We start from the raw sequence: 22,087 nt of genomic DNA, 5'->3' as shown, positions 1-22,087 counted from the left end.
TCCAGTCACTTCGTGTTGATTTTGGAGCATTTCAGGATCACTTCCTGTTGATTTTGGGTTACAGATCAGGAAGTGACCGAGGAATGAATAGGCAGTGACTCAAATGCCCTAAAATAAATAGAAAGTGATCTGTAAATACCCCGAAAATCAAAAAGAGTGACTGTGAATGCTGTTTCATTTGCCCTTTCCAGGCTTAATGGATTGGGCGTCGAGTGCCGTGAATGACAGGCAAAGAGTTAACTGAGACACTTTTATGGTGGAAGATTTTGGTCGCAACTTGTTGATAGGCACGTGCCGGTATGAGATTTTGACGGTATAACATTAAGCAAAAATACCGCGGTTTCACGGCGTCACATTATTGCGATTATAGCTCTAAATTGTGTTATTTTTAGATGTTTGGGTTAAAAGAAAAAAAATCCATTGAACAGGATTTTTAAATTTTTCACAACATATTTGCAAATTGGAACATCAACATGAATATAATGTCGAAATAAAAATAACTGAAATGTTTCAAATTAAACTTATAGACTAAACCCACAGCCACAGCTCGAGTTGCTAAACAATAGAACAAAAATATTTTAATATTAATATTTTAAAAATATTCAAATTATTTCCCTAAAAAAGTAAAAACACTTCTAAATAAAATATACAGTATGTATATCAGGCACTTCTCCATCTCAACATTTTTAGAGACTTGCTCATTGTCTACATATTTCTCTCTCAGTCCAAGTTATGATGCAAGAATGTGAGTATTTTCACCTTTTCTGGGTTAATATACCACCACTACTACATTAATATTAATTAGTTCAATGTTGATGAAGAGCAAGTGTGTCGCCAGAGAGAAAAAAACACCACAGGCATGTTATTTTGAACAGATGTTTACAATGGCGAAAGAATTAAGGTTGCTAACAGTCCAGGATTGTGCGGGACAACCCAGATGTTTACAATGGCGAAAGAATTAAGGTTGCTAACAGTCCAGGATTGTGCGGGACAACCCGGAACCCTGAATGTTCCAGGTCGTCCAGCGCAATCCGGGACTGCTGGCAGGTACCCTAGCGTGGAAGACTCTAAAAAAGTTGGCTAATGGTAGAGAGGAACCCGGTTAAAAGTCTTGGCACGCTAACTAGCCACATTATCTGCCTCATTACCAAGCTAGTTACGTGACGTCACAGTATTTGTCTTACTATCTCTAGACACAGTAAACACGCTGGAGAGAACTCTCGTAGCTGGTGAGAAACGTAAATGACAGCGTGTACTTACCTTAATTTTTGTATAACGTGACGAATGATGGTCACATAAATGTGAAATCAAGTTTGAGGTGTTGCCCCCCCCCCCTTGCAGCCACCCACCGCAAGCAAGTCTTGACGTTGGATGTCCTTCTTCTCCTAAGCCGCGGCCGTCTGCTTCTTTTCGGCAGCCAAAATACTCCCATACAAGCGATATATATTTTTTTTTTTGACAAGGGAAAAAGCTTACCACCTACAGCCATTATGTCAACTCTTGTCTATAGTACAGAGTCACTTACGGACATAGCAACAACCGGAGGGGGAAGGGTGAACGCTCCCGCTTCATTTACATAAAAAATAGCTAATACCGCACTACAGCATGATGGAAAATTTTAGTGGTTTTGAAACAGTGACATTTTAATACCACAGTAAATGTTGAAACTGGTAACCGGCACATGCCTACTTGTATCATACGGGATTTTTCATTATGTACACTACGGTTCAAAAGTTTGGGGTCACTTAGACCCCAAACTTTTGAACGGTAGTGTATTTCTATACTTTATCACACCCCTAGTATAGATAATCCAGTTAAAACAGATTGATATTATATTAGCTTTAACATTGTTTAAAATACCTTTGTGTTAATATTTTTTCTTTTAAAGTCTTAATTCTGCTGGACAGTATGTTGATAAAACCTTTACTGATGGGATGGATCCAGCGAGGATTGTGCTGTTGATTCCGCTCTGTTACCACCTCTGTGAGACTTTTTAAGGGGAAGTGTGACAGTCAAGTACTACATTCATATTAATTCACAGCATATAAGAAACCAAAGATGCACAAAATTGTTGTGCAATTACAGTTGTGTTTAAATTTATAGGTCAAGGTTCCCAAACTGCAAGTCAGACAAAGATGAATATGTTAAGTGAGCTGCTTCCAACTCCAATGTTATTTGGTCCTTAACATGAACGCAAGTCATGCTGTGCATACCTTGAAAAAAAACATTGTCACACATACTTGCCATCATCTGCATGAAAAGCCACAGAATTTGGGAGCCAGCCCGGTTGATGGTCCAGCTTGTAAAGTTGAGGCACTAAACCGACAGCAATCATCCCTCTCACTCCTGTATCGACAATTGTGACCTAGAAGAAACCACAGTAACAGATCAGTCAGAATATACTTTAAAATACGACAGCTTAATTACATCTAGGGCTGCAACTATCGAATATTTTAGTAGTCGATTAATCGATGGACTAGTTAGTTCGAATAATCGAGTAATCGGATAAGGAACATGAAAATTTAAAATACCTGAGCTGAGCCTCAAACGGTATTTAAAAAAAAAAAAAAAAAAAAAAGAAGATTTACAGTATTTACAACAAAAGAACAATTGGCTAACTTACATAGAAAAGTCCGCTAACTTAAATGCTATAAAATGCAAAAGTTTTTGTTTTTTTTTTAACAATGGTCTTAACAAATGGTTCGGACACATTTTCCCACAAAAAAACAGCTTAATATACCTATAAACTAAATTAAGAATGAATTAAAAAACATTAGCTCAAACAAAAACTTAGATTACGTTGGTCTTAACAGGGAGCAGTTGGATTCAGCCCTGTGAAAAGAGGCAGACCAGAGGGCAGTGTATCCACCCTCATCAATAAAAGTAAATGCAAACACTTTCATAATAAACCACTACAACACCACTTTAATTAAACGAATACTCGAAGCAACAGAATTTAATTCGAATATTTTTTTTCTAATGGAATACTCGAGTTAATCGATTAATCGTTGCAGCACTAATTACATCTTATTACACAATACATTGTAGAAACCACAGTGGCTTAGTTTACAACCATTATCCCGAGCGGGAGGCATTCAAAAGTGTATGCCGTGCTAAGTGAAAATAGCTCGAACCTCTGTGCTCACCCACCACCTAGCGCGGACAGCGCCCCACACAAAGCAGGGATGGCCTAATTTTGGCTTTGGAGCCGTGATGCAGCTAGTCTTAACAGTCCGCCAACCTGGCCAGTGGCTCTGCTTGGCACGTTTTAGTTTCATTTTGACAGCCAGAAAACCAGAATTGTTGTGAGTCTTGTGTGAGCACGCATGTCTGGTGACTGTAATTGGAAATGCTGATGTGTCAGCCAACCAGGAAGTAAACAGCAACATTTTTCCTTGAAGTAGACCACATTACGAAAATATGTATGTATCTCTTAGTGTTGCAAAATAAATCCCTGCCTTTGGTCAATATAAGGAGGAGGAAGAGACTGGGGTAAAAATTCTCAAATTTAACATCTCTAACTTAGAGAGCTTAGTCTCGTTCATGTCTTCGACACTACAACCCAAATTTCAATTAAGCTGGAATGGTGTGTTAAACATAAATAAAAACAAAATACATTCATCTTCTGTACCGCTTTTCATCACAATGGTCCCGGGGGGACTGGAGCTTATCCCGGTTAATATTTTTTATTTGTAAAAAAATGTTTTAGCAGATACCGCTAGTAGTGACAAGCCTAGAGTGCCCTGCAGTGTTGTCACTAATGCTTACTCAGTAACGCGTTATTGTAAACTTTATTACTTTCTTTCAGTAATGAGTAGGGGTGCACGATATCCATTTTTTGAAACCGATACCGATAACTTCCTGCTCCTCAAGGCCGATACAGATACTATAACCGATAACACATTTATAATTTTTCAAAGTATATTCCACATGGGTTTTTTAACATGTGTAGGCCAAAAATACTAGTGGTGGATTCAGCAGGGACTTGCGCGTGGAAGTAAACATACGAGGAGAGCGGAGTTTATTCAACATGGCTAGCGCGAGACAGACTGTTGTCAATGACTTGTGTCGATGTGTTTTTGGTAATTTAAAACATTTTACCGTGGATTGGAACAGATTCTCTGCTCTCCTGTTCGCCATCTGTGTTGTTGTGGAGACGACTTCCGACGTGGAAGAGTGACGTTGCTCGTTAAGTACACGTCACGCAAATAAACGAATCTGATTTGTCGATTGATTTTGTACTTGCTCGAGAGGCCGTTAATGGGCTGGGTCCCAGACTATACTCTCAGTGTTTGAAAAACACAGGGAGAACAGTCTGGCCGTGCCAGGCAAGTCTTTATGCACAAATCCGATTTTTTGTCATATCTGTTTTTTTTGACCTGCCCGTTCAGACTGCCTTTGTCCATTGAGACCGTTCAAATATTATGCATGCGCACTAATTCGGAGTCCGACACTCGCCGAGCAAGAAGAGCCGCATACGCAGAAACATCAGAACAAATGACTACATGCTTCATGCTACATGCGTCATTCCAGAGCAATCATATTTTGATTTACAAAAATAGGACACAAATAACAGACATAAATAATCCCCGTTTAGGCTTAAATTCAAAATTTCTGTGGATCGATACCATGCACCTACTGTCCATGCATGTCACACACACATACGGGCAGTTTACCCAGACTCTCGGCCGTGTAAGCAATCTTGAAATATTGCTCATATAGAACAGAGAGAAAAAAGATCATTCTCAGGCTTATCCTCAACCCATTTTTATTTTTTTATGACTGCTGCCAAGCCCGTCCATTCCCCGAAAGCCGTTTTCAAGTCAAGCTAGGCGCTAACGGACAGCTGCACCGCTACCGTAGCGCGCTGCTTCTCTCGCTCTTTGATGACGTAATTGCTGCATGAATTCCGATTTGAAAGACTTGCCAGTTCAGACTGCCGCAACGTTCTGGAATAATGTAGCCCAGATCGGATTTAAACCACATACGAAAGTGACCCAGATCGGATTTGAAATGGTCCACTTCTATGTGACTTGTCCCGTTCAGACAGTCAAGTTAATGCCTCACTTGAGTCGGAAAAACACGAACAAATCGGATTAGTGAATTAAAGGGTATGAAAACACAATGGGGGTGTGAGACATCAATAGAACCGTTATGTGCCAAGATAACAAATATTGATAAAGTTAACAAAAAAATCAATCACATTAATGAGCAATTATCCAAAATAGATCGAAAATGACGAACATTTTCGAAAGTGTTCCGGAAACAGCCGAAAGGGGCGGAGACGTCATAACAAGGAAACAAAAGGTCGAGGCAGGTGCCATCGTTGTTTATCGACGAGAGAGTTGCGTTCGTGTTTTATCAAAAAAATCGCTAAAATGGTTCAAACCTGTCAAGCTATGTGGTTTACAAATAGCCATTTGTCGCAATGTAGTACCCTTGAGTTCCCGAACGTGAGAAAAAGAGATGACTACGCAGACAATGACTAAAGTTCGTCAGTGCTAAGAGGGCTAATTTTGCAGACCCAGCCTCCGGCACGGTTTTTTGTTGTGCGCATTTTACACCTGAAAGCTATACGAACCATGGGCAAATGAAATCAGGTTTTGCTAAGACATTGCTGCTGAAAGCAGATGCGGTGCCCGGTGAAAGAGGACGATGACTGGCTCTGATGAGACCACCTCACCACCCCAGGCAAAGCAAAGGAGGGAAATGGCCAGAGTGAGTACTCTTTTATAATAAAAAACATATCACGCATTGGATATAGGACTGGACACATGTATAAATTATCGCTTGTAAAATATATTGAACAAATCCTCAAATCCCATTCACATTTGTGTCGGTTGGCAGAGCGGAACCGATGATAGCATATTAAATGATAATTATTCTATACATTACTTTATTTTGCGGTCACGGTGTATCAGCTTCACAAAAAGAAATGCAAAACAAACCATTCGGTGATTCTGTTGCCGCCGGTGTTTCATCAGTGTGATTGCTCCCCTCAATGATCCTTTCATTAGGCTGCATTGGCTTTCGTTTGGGCTCAAACTGATAACCCAAAACACCAAAGAAAGGTTCATAACTCTCCTCGTCCCCATTAGAAGAATATTCGTTACGTCGGATTTGTCGCTGCAAATAGAAACAAAATTGTCCGCCGTCATCACCGCCATTCAGTACTAAGCACTGAGCCGGTTGTTTCCCTATAGTGACGTCACGCACACAATATGCTAGATTTCCGGCATCTCGGGGGCGGGTCCTTTTAGCTTGACAATCGACCTAATTTCTATCATTTTCTTGGTGTTGCGATGTGTGTAATTACACGAAGTGGCATGATATGAATTCAAAAGGCATGCGTTGATGGATAAATGATGGAATATTAGCATTTCCCCAGGTGTTGTCATACCCTTTAAGACCTGCAGTATGAACGTAGCCTTAGTTTCCTTAGTGACTGTACGTTACTATTTTGTTATTGCCTCATAATGTACGTACAATGAAGAATATTGTAGTCATATACGAAGAGCATTTTGAATTGAAAATGTCAGAAAGGTTCCCACTACGTCTTCGTTTCCATGGTAACCGCTCATCGTTAATTCCCGTTTTGGTCCCAAGTCACACGCGCTAAGTGTTTTGGGACTGAGAAAGGCGTGTGAAGCGAAGGTGCTCATTCGAGGCGAGTGCAGGCACCATTTGAGATGCGCGAGGGAATGTTGATCTGTGTGCGTCCATAAGTGAAAGTGAGTATTTTTCCTTCATTCTGGAGGAATTCAGCAATATGTTGGATCTTCTTCATGCGCAGCCGTTTCGTAGAAAACTATGGTGAATTTTTATCTTTTCTCGTCTTATCAGACGACAACTGGCATCCATCTCGTTATGTTTAAGTCTCCAATAACACACCTTTAGCTCGTCTTTAAGGACGTCATCGAAATATTTTTGTTATCGTCATCTTTGACGAAAACAATACGGTCTCTTACCATTTTCGTCTCGTCGGACGAAAACTGGCATTCATCATGTTATGTTGTAGTCTCCCAAGCCACGTTTTTAGCTTGTCGTCGCCATGAAAAAATTGTTCGCCGACGAAATATTTTCGTTTTCGTCAATGTAGACGAAAACAACAATGTTGCTAAGTCAATGATGTTCCTAAGCAAAAGTTGGCCGTGTGATCAGCTAGTGCCAACATATGCAACAAATGTCAAACCTCTCAGCAACCTGAAACAGTTCCCTTTTTGAAAGTAACTTGGTGTACATTGTCTGCTTGCGGTTTAAAAAAAAAAAACAAACGTGTGGAAGCTTAAGCAAGAAGTGACAAATCTTATCAGCTAGTGGGATGTCCAACTCATATCGAAACTACTGAGTCAGAATGAGCTAGGAACCAGTCTGTTCTGTTGCTATCACACCTGGATTCTGAATGTGTGACGCGATTCCTGGGAAGGCCTACATGGAAGCGTACAACCTAGAGCACTGCTGGCAGACGAAGGAAAAGCAAAACACAAAACTTAAGTTCTTTCCCATGACCTCAACAGATCTCTCAGAAATCCCTCGTGATTTAAACCGAATAAGAAATTTTACTTTATTTTTTTCTAACTGTCACATGGCCCATAAATACTGACATCAGATCTACGAGGAGGCCGCGTTGCTGATTAGGCCCCCAACCCCACTGACGCAAATGGCCTCTTTCCCTCCCTTCTCTGCTGTGCCTCCCACTTGGTGAGTCATAAGAAAGAAGCTCATGCAAAGAGAAAGGTTAAAAGGTGTGGTAACTCTATCACTACACGGTAGACCGGGCCGTGTGGGTGTACTCTGCAAGTTTGAACATGGTTTCTACTGCCACTGTAGGTTAGCCGAGTCTAATAAATCATAGATGGTGTAACCTCCAAAGTTGACTACACAAATAATACGAACAAATGTTTCTGGAAAAATAACACAGCATAATGTTTATTAAAGGGTATGTAGCGGCAAAGGGGGTGTGAGACATCAATAGAACCGTTATGTGCCAAGATAACAAATATTGATAAAGTTAACGAAAAAAATCAATCACATTAATGAGCAATTATCGAAAATAGATCGAAAATGACTAACATTTCCGAAAGTGTTCCGGAAACAGCCGAATGGGGCGGGGACGTCACGACAAGTGATTGACAGTCGAGGCGGAGCCAGGTGCCATTGTTTTTTAACGACGAGAGAGTAGCGTTGGGGTTTGTTTGACCAAAACATCACAAAAATGGTTCAAAGCTGCTGTGCTATGTGGTGTACAAATAGTTATTTATCGGAATATAGTATCCATGAGTTCCTGAACGTGAAAAAAAAAAAAGCTGGACTACGCAGACAATGGGTAAAGTTCGTCCGTGCAAAGAGGGCTAATTTTCTAGACACAGCCTCCGGCACGCTTTTCTGTGGTGCGCATTTTCCACCTGAAAGCTTCTCGAACTATGGACAAGAGAAATCGGGTTTTTATCTAAAAGATTGCTGCTCAAAGGAGATGCGGTGCCGACCATACACGTGCAGCCACCTAAATGTCCCGAGATATCAAGAAAGAGGACGATGACTGGTAAAGGAGGCTAAAGCTAAGCAAAGGAGGGGAGCAGCCAAGCTCGAAATGGCCAGAGTGAGTACTCTTTTATAATAAAAAAATGTCACGCATTGGATACAGGACTGGACACATGTATAAATTATCGTTCGTAAAATATATAGAACAAATCCTCTGATCCCATTCATATTTGTGTCTGTTGGCAGAGCGAAAAGCTATAATAGCGCAATAAATGATAATTATTCTATGCATTACTTTATTTTGCAGTCACGGTGTATCAGCTTCACAAAAAGAAATGCAAAACAAATCATTGGTGTTTCCCACACGATCTGCTGCTGTTGTTTCATCAGTGTCATTGCTCCCCTCAATGACAGTTTCATTACGCTGCATTGGCGTTCGTTTGGGCTCAAATTGGTAACCTAAAACACCGATTAAAGCTTCGTAACTCTCCTCGTCACCATTAGATGAACATTCGTTACGTCCTTCTACGTCGGATTCGTCGCTGAAACTAGAAACGAAATTGTCTGCCATCATCGCCGCCATTCAGTATTAAAGCACTGAGCCTTTTTCTTGTTGAAGAAACACCCCTCACTGTCAATTCTGAATTCTCTTTTATTGACAACGAGGGGTGTTTCTTCATGAGGGAACCTGGAATATGTGCAGGACGAACACAACGCATCAGCATAAACAGCTCAAAACACCCCTAATTCTCCCCTCACTAGAAGGAATTATATTGATGCAGACAGGCGCTGCCCCCCTAGTGGCCGGTGGCACTCTCTTCACTTGTCGTGACGTCACGCACACAATCTGCCAGATCTCGGGCGCCGGTCGTTTTAGCTTGACAATCGAGCCAAATTTCTCTCATTTTCTTGTGTGTAATTACACGAAGTGGTATGATATGAATACAAAAGGCATGCGTTTATGGATAAATGATGGAATATTAACATTTTCCCAGGGCAATGTGCTTGTGCCCGTTATGCTCCTATGTTAGGATGATTTCCAACAACCAATGGAGATAAAACATTTTTTACCCACATAGTAATACTGATCCACAGCAATAATGTGGTACAGTATTGGAATACCTTAATCAGCAAGTGACTTTGCATCGCTTTTTGAAATTTAAACATTACTGAAGCATTCGGCCTCGATCCCTTAAGTGCCCAATCAAGAAAGGATTTCACTCTTAATATTGTCATTGAATATAACGGTATTCAACATAACGTACCTCACGGTATCCTATTTTTTACATTATTTCATTAATATGACTATGTTTTGGATAGTTATTGTAAGATTTAGGGGGTATTCAAGGATACTTAAAGGGTTAATTCAGACTTACGCGGAAATTCGGGTTACGTCGTCAGCGTAGGAACAGAACTCGTTCGTAACCTGGGGACTTGGCTGTTCAATACTCATGAACGTCAGGGTGGGGAAATTGGACTGTTTTTTTTTTTACTGTTGATCGACAGTGATTGTGTGGACCCGAAAATACTGTACATATTTCTAAAGTTTTTTTTTTTGTATCACCTTTCTCAATACATTTTTCACTCAAATCACATTTGTCTGTCTTTATTCATTGCCGCTGCCCTCCCGTAGCCGAACCTGGCCTTCCTGATTTCCCCACTATTTGTACACCACAGTGTTGCTATTAACATTACGGCTTACACTTGTTACATGCATCAGACTATCGTTTTTGGTCGCAAGATCGGATCCGCTTCAGTACTGACTAGAGCTGGGAATCTTTGGGCACCTCACGATTCGATTACGATTCAGAGGCTCAGATTCGATTATAAAACGATTATTGATGCACTCCCCCTCCTTTTTTTTTTTTTTTTTTTAAATGTTTTGTAAATTAGTTCCAAAATTGTTCAAAAATCCTCTGAGGCTAAACCAAACTACTATTTCAGTATTAAGTTAACATATAGCAGTAAACAAATATACAAAAATAACATTAAATAAAAAACTCTAATTTCCCTTCTGTCTACTTTTGTCAAAGTTTTAAAACTATTTCATCATTTAAAGATAGATTCAAGACAAGAGTCTGCCGATTTAGGAGTATTTTAGATAAAAAGTTAATTAGGTTCGCTATAACAGAGCCTTCTAGAGAGGTCTACTGCTTTTACTTACGCCGGAAAGTCTGTAATTTCGCATCTCTGTTAAATAATACATTTTGTAACACCGCCATTGTCTGTCATTTTGCATCTAGTTCTACATATATATGATATCTACTGTAGCCGTATGTTTGTAGCAACTGGCAACTGGGCGTTGTTTGTAGCGGCTGTCAGCCGCAGTCAGGTATGATTGTTTTTTTTCGGCATGAGTTGAACATGATATTTACTCTCGATCCGTTCCTCATTGCGTCCCAAAGACCGCGCTGACTGTGTTTTACTTCCGCTTTACCTGGTATAATTCAATAATCGGAATTTGGATATTTGTGAATCGTTTTCGAATCTTCCACGGCCGAATCGCGAAAAATCTAAGAATCAGAAATTTCGCACGCCTCTAGTATTGACATATATTTTCAGAAGAAGATTTAAAGTGATCCTCTAACTTAAATACATGTATGCTCTAATAAACCACAATTGTTCTCTTGTACTAAACTATGTTGTTAGAAACAATAAAATGTTAAATCAATGCTAATATTTTATAATATTTAGTCCATATTTTGACTGTTAGTTGGCGCCATGGTTTGCGGGCTCGCAGTGATGACATAATTGGTATCTTTCCAAATGTGTAGCGTGTTGAACAATTGCTTATTGCTGCCTAAACTCGCCAAGTAAAATGCCACGATGTGCTACTTTTGGATGCAATTTCCAGTCAAATGGAAACAAGGGGAGTGAAGTGAGTGGTGAAGGTGGAATTATTATCTTTTGTGAATAAATGTGTATAAGTGGAAGCTTCTCCCCCTTTGTGGTCCCTGTATGCACATACCCAACCCACCACGCGTTATAACTGGCGCCCGAACATTTTTCCTGGATCCTCAGTCAAGTAAGGGATCCGTCTATTTTCTGGATCCGACGGTCCCACCACGTCTGCAATATTGGTTTCGGATCTGTCCATTTTTTTGATTCGTCGGTCCCACAGCGGCTTTTTGGATCAGTCTATTTTGTGGAATCGACGGCTGCGACATTGCCATGGGATCGGTTTAATTCCTGGATCTTTGAGTGAGTAAAAAACGCGGATTTGGATTACTATTGCTATCTTTTATGTTGGCTATTCTTTGTGGGAGTTTTCCCCAAATCATACTAAATAATTAAAGCACTATGGCACGCTACAGTGACGACAGTGACTCTGACGTGGACCTCACAACAATGTTTGAGTTCGTCAGGGAACGCGTGTTTGCTTACTGCTGAGCTCCCAAGTGAAGAGTGGTCAAGGTGGAAATATTTTTTGTGAATAAATGTGCATAGTGGAAGCTTCTCCCCTTTTTGGTACTTTTATACACGTATCCTAGCTACCACCCGTTACAATGTACAAGACATGGATTACACAAGGTGTGCTCTTTGGCCTGTACTGTATGTAAAGCACACGACAGCTCTGGATGCTAACAATCTACATAATTATATTGGGATAAGTTTGAAAACGCAATATGCTTACCTTGAATATCTGCTAATAAAACCGGACAGCGTACACTCTCGCTCCCAACCGGAGTTCCCAACACAACAGCACTCTCTCGCATCACCAGTTTTGCCCAACTTTTGTCTTATCAGGTATCTGCTGCACGCATTTTCCCTGAAGCTCATCTTGTGAACGACCGACAGTGCTGTCCTGCTCTTCACTTTTCAGATCTGGTTCAAATAGGAAGGGTAGAACTGACGACATGTTGGGAAAGCTAACGAGTGACACACTGGAATTTCGGCAATGGGACCAGTGACGTCATGCACTGCGACGTAACAAGAATGGCGACCTATCACTTAAAATAATTTTACAAACTTTATTAAAACAAAAACATTAAGAGGGGTTTTAATATCAAATTATTATAACTCATACTACCATTTATCTTTTAAGAATTACTTGTCTTAAAAATAGAGGATCCCTTTAACCATTTTCCAGTAGAAATTGACGACATAGAGTGTGACATGCTGACATGTGTTTGACAGAAATTCTCACAACAGCTTGATGTTGTCCTTGTTGCCGGCATTGGCCAAATTGGAGCACTTGTAAAACATGCGAAAAAAAACAAAAAAAACCTTAAAAGTAAGTTTCAACAGGTTTCCAAGCTAGATTTTGTGTGATGATTTTGGCTCATGAATCATCCTGTATTATCCCAATTTGTATGATTTTTCATTTTTGAGCATTTGAATTTTTTTAAAAACAAATTAATCAATGAATTCGTGGGTCTTATCATACAAATCTTAAGTATTTTTTTTTCTCTAAACAATGAACATCAGTGATGTTATCTCCAATAAACCTAGTGTAAAAGAGGAGACAAATAACTGTGTGCAAACTTGCTACAAACAAAGCCAGGAAATTCCGTTTTCAGGATGAGTAACTGCACATTACCAGTAGTAGTGAATTAAAAAAATAGGAAATGTGGATGTTTACGTTCCAAGTTGATTTACAGTGTGTGCCCCTAAATATTTTGAAATTGCGGGCCAAAATGCTTCTTGGAGAAAATGAAATGGCTCACCATCGGCTGTTTTTTGACTCAGTAACAGGAACGTGCCTCCAAATACAAACACACCAAAACAACTCGGAAATAAGTTACAACTGTGTGCACAGTAGCAAACTGGCCGGCAATCAGCTGCCATGCTCCATGTAGGCAGAAGCACGTACTCCTTCTTGAACTGAATTTATCAGAGGCTGTATGTCCAAAAAATACCATCTGGATCTAGTCAGAATCTTTCACGATTCAAATGATTAACGCCAAATTGACGCAATGAGGAATTTCTCACTTGATAAACAGCCATGTCAGAAGACATATTCTCCTCCTAAAATAATTAAAACTTGGAATCGCACAATATACTGTATAATTCCACTCTTCGAAGTCATTCTCCTAGTTGGAAGGGCCTCTCTACATGCACAAAATGAGTCGACAAAACCACAAATAACCCAACGACAGATAGACACGATTTATTGATTGGGAATTCAGGTACTCCAGTACTGCTTGTGTGTATAAATTGTGTTTTGAATAAACTAAGGTGGAAACTACATGTTTTACTTGAACTTATTCTGACAATTTGAGCAACAGCCACTTCATGAAAACCCCAACAGGGAGCATAATTTAACTCAATATTGTGAGAGAATTTTATTATGCTTAAAACACAACCATTAGACATTATATTTTGTATGCTGTTGTCATGCTTGCATGAGAACATTGTAGCATAGAGCGTCATTGTTAATCTGTTTGAGTGTGCCTTCGCATGGCCTCGACGATTGAAGACTACCACAATATGCCCAAATATGGACTGTTATGTTCCCATGTTTTTCAATATGCCCTGAATGAATACAAGCGAGGACTGTGGTTTCTTATCATCGTTCTAGCCGGGACCTGTGCCCAAGGTCTCAGCTCAAAGATGTTTTTGTATTGAAAAATACCCAGGTTTGTGAGATGATGAGTTTTATCTCTTAGTAAGTTTCGTTTCATGTGGGGCTTCGGCACCGTCCCTTCAACAGTATAAATGTCCAGCCTCCATTGTACTTCTTCGTACTTTCTGGGTGATCACAGCTCCTGGCTGGGTCACATCGGTTTGTTCCGGAGAGCTCTTGCTCATAAAGCCTTCGAAGAAAAGCAATCCATGATTAGGGTTGTATTTAGACCTGTCCCGACTAGTCGACATAGTCGACGTCATCGATGACGTAAATCCGTCGACGAGCACAACATCCTGTCGACGGTTAATGAAGGGTTAAAAAAATATATGCGTGGAAAGTTAGAATGTCGGATGCTCTGTTTGCAAGCGGGGAAAGCGGCACAAAGCCAAAAAAAGCGCACCAGAGTGTCCAAAACATTGCCTTATTTCAAAGAAACAAAGGAGAGTACACTCTTCTGTCCTGTCTCTTCAATGCCAAGCTTGGCTGCACGTCGGCCGTGAATAAACACCTCAAGCGCCTTCACGCAGTTTGTAATTTTTTTTTTTTCTTCATTTTTTGTACATCAGAGGGTGCTGTCGCCTTACTAAATAATAATGTTTCATTGACAATGGGTCTATAAGTGCTATTAGTATTGTTCTTAAGTGCTAATTGAAAGGTTTATTTCATGTTATGGATTATTTTATGGTATAGAAAATTATATAAGGTTAAAAGGTCATAAATATATACAGTATATACAGTGATTGCACTCAAGGGAGAGATTGTCAATGATAAGGTAATAAATTAAGGTAAAGGCAATTCATATAGGCAATTCATTGATATATAAATAAGGTTTAAAAGGAAAAAGTGAAAAGTTTTTGTTAATTTCTAATTGTGTTGCTTTATTTGTGTGCACCGTAGCTCTTACAGTGTGTTCACATCAAGGATGGAATAAAAGTTGTAAACAATCAGTTTAAGAGACCATCTTTTCAATCAGGATGCTACACTAATGAATTCTATCAGCATTTGAACTCATTGTTTATTTGTGATTTATTATTGTTATTTACGTGTTTATTTGTACTTTAATAAATAATTTGAGTGTTCCAATATGTTTTTTGTGAATTGATAAGCGTCAACAAAAATTTCATTGCTAAATTAGTAAAAAAAAAAAATGTTTTTAATTTTATTATTAGATTAGTTGACTAATCGTAAAAATAGTCGGCTGACTAATCGGGAGAAAATTAGTCGTTTGGGACAGCCCTAGTTGTATTCATTTCTCTAATCGAGCTATCGAGGTAACACTTATCTTGGAGTTCAAAGTTAAACTTCCTTGACAAATAAAACACTAATATTAAAAGGAACCTTGGACTTAAAGACTTGTAGACTCTAATAAGCCACAGTTGTTCTTTTACTTAAATATGCAATTAGAAACACAGATATTATTGCCAGTGATTTAAAAATCTATAATATTTAGTACATGTTTTGACCTACAAGGGGCGCGAATTTTTACGCGCGCAATGCACGCTGGGGGTGATGACCCGGTTGGGCTGGAATGGGAGAATTGCTGTGCTAGCTAGCAAGCGAAGCTAGTATGACGACTAGCATTTTGTCACATTCTGCTGCTGGTCAGATTGTTTTGTTACAAAGCAGTGGGATGAGTTCCTAACGTCATACCTGCATCCAATTCCAGCTTATCAGCAGTGTCTTTAAACCGATCCTAGGTGGCTTGCCGAGAATTGATATTATGTAATCTCTGTTATTGTTGTCAGCTTGCTATCTGAAGTCAGCCGCGTTTCTTTTCAGTTGCATTTCCCTTAGACACATAACGCATGTGGCTTTATAAAGAAAATCATGAGGTATAGTCCTGTGGTTTGCGCGCTCATCTGTCGTACGGGAAACGCGGGTTCGATTCTCGCAGGAGACCTTCATTAATTTCTTTTGCTGCTCGTTTTGTGAAATATCGACAGTGCTGTTCTGCTCATCACTTTCCCGCTCAGGTTCAAATTGGTAGGGCAGAGCCGCCGACATGTTTATGTAGCTAAAGAGTGAGGCTGTTTTTTTTTTTTTTTTTTTTTTTGAAACTGTGGTAGCGTGGTAGTCCAACAGCGCCGCCCAGTGACGTCACCGCCCAGAATTCATTGTGTCGTCAACAACAGCAATGCTGACCTTTTAGTTAAACTAATTTTACAAATTTTATTAAAACGAAAATATTGAGCTGTTTTAATATAAAATTATTATCATTCATACTGACATTTATATTTTAAGAATTACATATCTATCTGTGGTACCCTTTAAAACTGGGGTTCAGAACATTGTTATTCTTTCATGCCATTCAAATAAGAAAAAAAAATACCATAGTTAATAAACGAACTATCATCATGTTGCAGTATCACCAGCTTAATGCAAACATATTTTTAGAATAATAGTTAGCCCCAAACCAAAATGCTAATATGACGTGAACAATCAAAAACGATCTCCATAAATCTCCCAAACTTTTGTTTTATGTTGAAGAAAAGTTTGAAAATATATATATTTTCAAATTCATTGAGTTGTACAGGTAATACCGAGGTCAGATTAATGATGATAACATTGTTTTGACGTGATTTACTTTTTCCTCATTTGGGATATTAAAACTACATGGCATTTGAACAGGGACGTATACACTTTTTACAACCACTGGCAGTAGAAGTATCTAGAAAGCACTGTATGAACAAACGGATACTGTCGCTGACATTTTTGAAAGGGGCATCTTGCAATTTTAAAAACACAATTTTGTCAGTATAATATGACATTAGTACTCAGAGAAAATGAATTTTGAGGAAAAACAATCAGAACTTTGAGCTCCTAATTGGACTGTGGAAGTATCGATTATTTTCCTACACTTGTCAGCACTCACAGCAGGCAAATCCCACACTTTAACGTAGATTCGTGTTAAATTATGATTGAGAACTAAATTTATAGCAGAACATCCATATATATTTAAAACAGGAAACAACTTCCGAGATGAAACAAGGGTGAATTTAGGAGTTGTCTTGGGTGACCGACAGGAAGCTTAGAGATTCAGAACAGACACAGAATTAAGATTTTTGCTAGACCGATTAAGTTTACAAGTCTTTTTGACTTTTAATTAATTGCAAATTCCATCCAAAGGTAACTTTAAACTGCTAACATGTACAGTTATAGCAACACTGTATGAGGATTAAGTCAGTAAATCATGCTACCAACCGCTGTGGCGCCAGAAACGTTGGATAGAATGAAGACGTTTTTAGGTAATGGTAAAATTGTTTTTGTAATTTCTTTTTTTGGCTTTAAAAAATCCTTTTGGAAAACAGAGTAAATGTTTTGGGGAAAAAAGATAGTTGGAAGGTGAATTGATGAATGTTCAGGTCAACAAAAACTATGATGTAATGGCTGCTTAGTGCCTACACCCTGACTCGTAAATATTCCGATATGGCAAGTAAGGTTGTGAAACATTGTTCTTTGTTTAATGTCCTGTTCTGATCAAACTGCTGCTATGGTAACATGCGTGCTTGTGTTCATGGCCTAGGCCAGGGCTCTTTCATGCTTCTCCTGTGGCTCACTGACTTTGGAAAATAAATCAAAAATTAAAAAAATGACAATTTTAAATTTGTATATTAAGTTAGAGTCAGAGGTGGGTAGAGTAGCCAAAAATTTTACTCAAGTAAGAGTAGTGATACTTCAAAACAATATTACTCAAGTAAAAATAGTCATCCAAAAAATGTGCTCGAGCACAAGTTTAAAAGTATTTCGTGAAAACAATACTCAAGTAATGAGTAACATTGTGAGTAACTGCTTACAAGGTTTAAGTTTTTTTGTTTGTTTTAACCCTTTAACACCGAATGTGTCGGATGCGACACATTTACGCATATCATCAGTGAAGCCTTGTCACGCTGTAATTATGTCACCCACGTGCCGCTGGTTGCTCTCACTTGAAAGTAGGGCTGCAGCTATCAAATATTTTAGTAATCGACTGAAAATTCTATCGATTAATCGAGTAATCGGATAAAACATTTTTTTTTTTTTTAGGTAAAGAGCAATTATAAATATACATGAGAAGACAAGACATTTAATCCAATATTGAACCATTTTCAGTCAATCAATGTCTTTATTTTCGATGTACATTGTTGAAAACGGCCAACAATTGCATCTAAGATGTGACTAGAAAAAAAAATTCACTGCTTTCACTCAAAAAACTTCTAGATCTTATTAAACATATTTCGTACCTAAAAATGTAATTACGCTTGATAACACACATCACTTAAAAGCTACGTGTTTTTCCCACGTGTTTCAATTTAATTTCCATTTGTGTCAAGCTATTTTTAAGCTCTAGTTAAGTTTTAAGTTAGTCTAAACTGTAAGTACTGATAGGATTTTGTCTAAACTGTAAGTACTGATAGGATTTTGTTGCCTGGTACACCAGACTCACCGCTGTTCCAGCTATTGAGTCTGGCTACCATTCAGCGGATACAATTTCCTGGGCGAAGCAAGCCACAGCAAACAGACAGCGGAGTGGACCAATCAGCGACGGGCAGACGTGACGTTAGTAAAACGACGAGGGCAGGACGAGGGACTTGCGCGCGGAAGTAAACATACGAGGAGAGCGGAGTTTATTCAATATGGCTAGCGCGAGACAGACTGTTGTCAATGACTCGTGTCGATGTGTTTTTGGTAATTTAAAACCGATTTTACCGTGGATTGGAACATATTCACGGCTATCTCGTTCGCCATCCGTGTTGTAGTGGAGACGACTTTCGGCGCGCAAGAGTGACGTTGCTCGTGAAAAACACGTCACGCAAATAAACGAATCTGAATTGTCGATTGATTTTGTACCTGCTCGAGAGGCTGTTAATGGGATGGTTCCCAGACTTTTCTCTCAGTGTTTGAAAAATACAAGGAGAACAGTCTGGCCGTGCCAGGCAAAGGATTTTGAGTTTTTGCAGTGTTCAAAATAATTGTATGATACCTGCTGTATTGGAGCACATTAGGGACCAGTGCCACTTGGTGTTTTATTCAGCAATGACTACTGAGCTAAAACTGACTGTTAGCTTTATTATGTTTTAATTTTACACCCTCATCACTCTACAGCGCTGTGTTTTTACAGATTAAATAAAGCCTGTATGTAAGACACGTTAGCCACGCATCGACAGTGGTCATAATCAATAGAAACCTAGCCCTCCGAAGGGCTAACGTTACGTGAGCAAGTGACAGTAATGTTATATTTATTAGCGATGAGAAGTCTACTGCTTAAAGATAGCGGCTGTTTACTAACGCTGCCCAGACGCAGCCGAGTCTGTCATTTCGCATCTAGTCCTAAATGCATGAGATATCTATGAGACGCATCGGACACTACCTGCTACTAGCATCATGCGGGCGTAGTTTTTAGCAACGTCTGCGTAGTTTGTAGCGGCTGTCGGCTGCGGTAAGTTTTTTTTTTTTTTAAATGCTTCTTCCTCTACGCACGTGACGTCAGCGCGTTGTCCCGCATTAAAAGTAGTCCGGGCAAAACGTGATGCTTAGAGCTGGCAAAATCAAACGATTCCTCAGGGTGAATAAAATTACTCGGATCAGTTTTTAAACTCGAGTTACTCGAGTTGCTCGAGTATTCGTTTCAGCTCTACTTGAAAGTAGGGAAGATGATGTCCACACCAGTTTTTATTTGAAGTCAATCGACCAAGTAAAACGGGAGATAACGTCATTTGAGTTTTATAGTTTTATTGCACTCATAAATATGCATTAAAACGCTACATGTACTATGTGTCTATCTCCATATTTCCATCATTTCTTGTCCTTTTTCAAAACCGAAAGCAGTACAAAAGACTACATATCCCAAGAGCCCTTGTGATGTCAAGACGGACGAACCTAATGTGAACATTTTTAATAAACTGCCGAGCGAGGCGCCGACTAAGGAAAGGGAGGCACGCAAAGCAAGCAATGGCCGGTTGGATTGAGCGAGCGAAACGTGCAGACTGAATCGAAAACTAAATTTAGCGAAGCTGATGGTAAATGGTGTTATATAGCGCTTTTCCACCTTTCAAGGCGCTCAAAGCGCTTTACACTACATCGCCATCTACCTACTGGTGATGCAGCACCAGGAGCAATGTGGGGTTCAGTATCTTTCTCAAGGATACTTAGGCGAGTTAATCAGGGCAGAGAATTGAACCCACAACCTCTGGGTTGGGGGACAACTACTCTACCACTGAGCCACGCCATCCCCCAATCCGTCCCTAATGCATTATTTCATTAACTCAAGGAAGAGGATGAGCTGTATTTGTCGTTGTTTTCCTCGGATGAGTCGGCGTCTCGGCAAGTAGAAGTGACAGCAGTGCGCAAACGGCGGAAGAGTAGGCTGTGTGACGTGTGTGACGCAGCTCAGTGACCTGTTCAAGAACAAACTTTATTGAGTGCACACATAAAACAAAACAAAAAAACTTTATTGGGTCGCATGCCTGAAAAAATTGAATTCTACTGAACTACTTGTCAATATTTTAGAAAATACTATTTTTCAATGTTACATATTTTTTCTTCACTATGAATCTTTTAATTTTTATATAGATGCGTGTCCGAGAAGCTTGATTGCATGTACATATATGCATTTGATAAGGTGATGGGTACAATACCTAACTTCACAAAGAGATATCCTCCAAACCCTTTTTGTGTTCGATGATGTATATAATTTTTTTTCTCACTATTTTGCACTGTATATAACCTGTTTTGACCATAGTATGTGTAAAGGCCGAAAACGACTATGACATACTTGCTGTTTGTGTTGAATTGTCAAACATAAAACTATTCAATCTTATTTTTTTCTATTGAATGTTTATCCTAACAAGTTGAATAAATATTATCAAGCTTTGAAACCGTTGGTCGAGCATGTTTAGTTGTCAGTGGGACATCAACATTACAAATTTTGAAAAAAAAAAAAAAAGGGATTTTTTTGTCTTTTGGGTCCAAAATGTGGATTATAATTGGTCAGTGAAGAACACAACAGTTTGGACATGAAGTTAAAGGTGTCCTGAAAAACGGGACCCAACTTGGCCATTGTGAACAATTTTTTCTTTGAAATATAAAGGCAACATTAAAGGCATGCAAATTCGGCCAAAATAGGCTTGGCTGTTAAAGGGTTGAACAATGTTTTTTTTTTTTTCCAGCACAGTTATCTATATGAACCATCATTAATATACTTTGAAGAACACGACTATAACCTAATACATAATAACCAGGGGTGCACATAATTTTTTTGCCCAGGTTCTCAGAGGAGGACCTGGAGATGTGACTTGGTCCTCATTGAGCTTGAGAGCCAACCCGCCTCCAGTAGCCACTTTTTAGCAAAAGTCCTTTTTTTCGGTAGCTCCGGTGACGTCTCTGTCGTCTGTCTGTCTTTTGACGGGGGTGGGGGAACACGGAAGTAATTACTCAGTGTGGCCTGCCTCTTCGACATTTTGAGAAGTTATTTTCTCGTGTCTGCCGCAAATACAGTGGTCAGCCATTGGTACGCAAAACCGTTGAGGGCCAGCGCATTTGTCTACGTCCAGTACGCATGCGCGCATGCGGACCACTTATGTGCACCCCTGATAATAACATTAAGCTAAAAAAATACAATTTTTTAATTTTTTTATTATTTTTTTTAAATCATTGAATTCTGTCGAGAGAAAATAAAAACATGATGAATGAAAAAATGAAACATTATTTGTCCAAAGAGCATGAGTTCCCTTTAGTGAAGAAAACACATTTCCTTTTATGAAACTAAAAGAGTCATATCTCCGGTATTCCATGGTCAATCAGTACCAAATAAAAATTGGGAGAGAGCTTTAAAACCGTGCTTTCGAGTCATGTTGATGGCAGTTGAAAATTTTTATTTTTTCTGTGTTTCTGTGTGGTATTGATATTGTTGTCTTTTACTTAAAAGAGGCATGGTCTATTGTTTTTAGTTGGGATTTCTTAAAAAGTATTTTTGAATTTAAGAGTAAACGTTTACTGCGTTTAAATGGATGTACTTAATATTACTTAGTATTATTTAGAGGCGTGTGAAATTTCCGATTC

The 22,087-nt window shown here is 39.2% G+C and overlaps 1 protein-coding gene across 1 annotated transcript in view; it reads right to left on the bottom strand.

Annotated features, from left to right (window-relative positions):
• The window catches only part of spryd3 (SPRY domain containing 3), a 58,713-nt gene that overhangs the window by 27,456 nt on the left and 9,170 nt on the right, over positions 1-22,087 (bottom strand). Inside the window, exon 4 of the mRNA XM_057845937.1 lies at positions 2,241-2,365. Coding sequence (XP_057701920.1) covers positions 2,241-2,365 — 125 coding nt within the window. The remainder of the gene's footprint in view (positions 1-2,240; positions 2,366-22,087) is intronic.

Source organism: Corythoichthys intestinalis, chromosome 9, assembly GCF_030265065.1.
Source record: "Corythoichthys intestinalis isolate RoL2023-P3 chromosome 9, ASM3026506v1, whole genome shotgun sequence".
NCBI classification, from domain to species: Eukaryota; Metazoa; Chordata; class Actinopteri; order Syngnathiformes; family Syngnathidae; genus Corythoichthys; species Corythoichthys intestinalis.
This window is presented reverse-complemented; position numbering and strand designations above follow the sequence as displayed.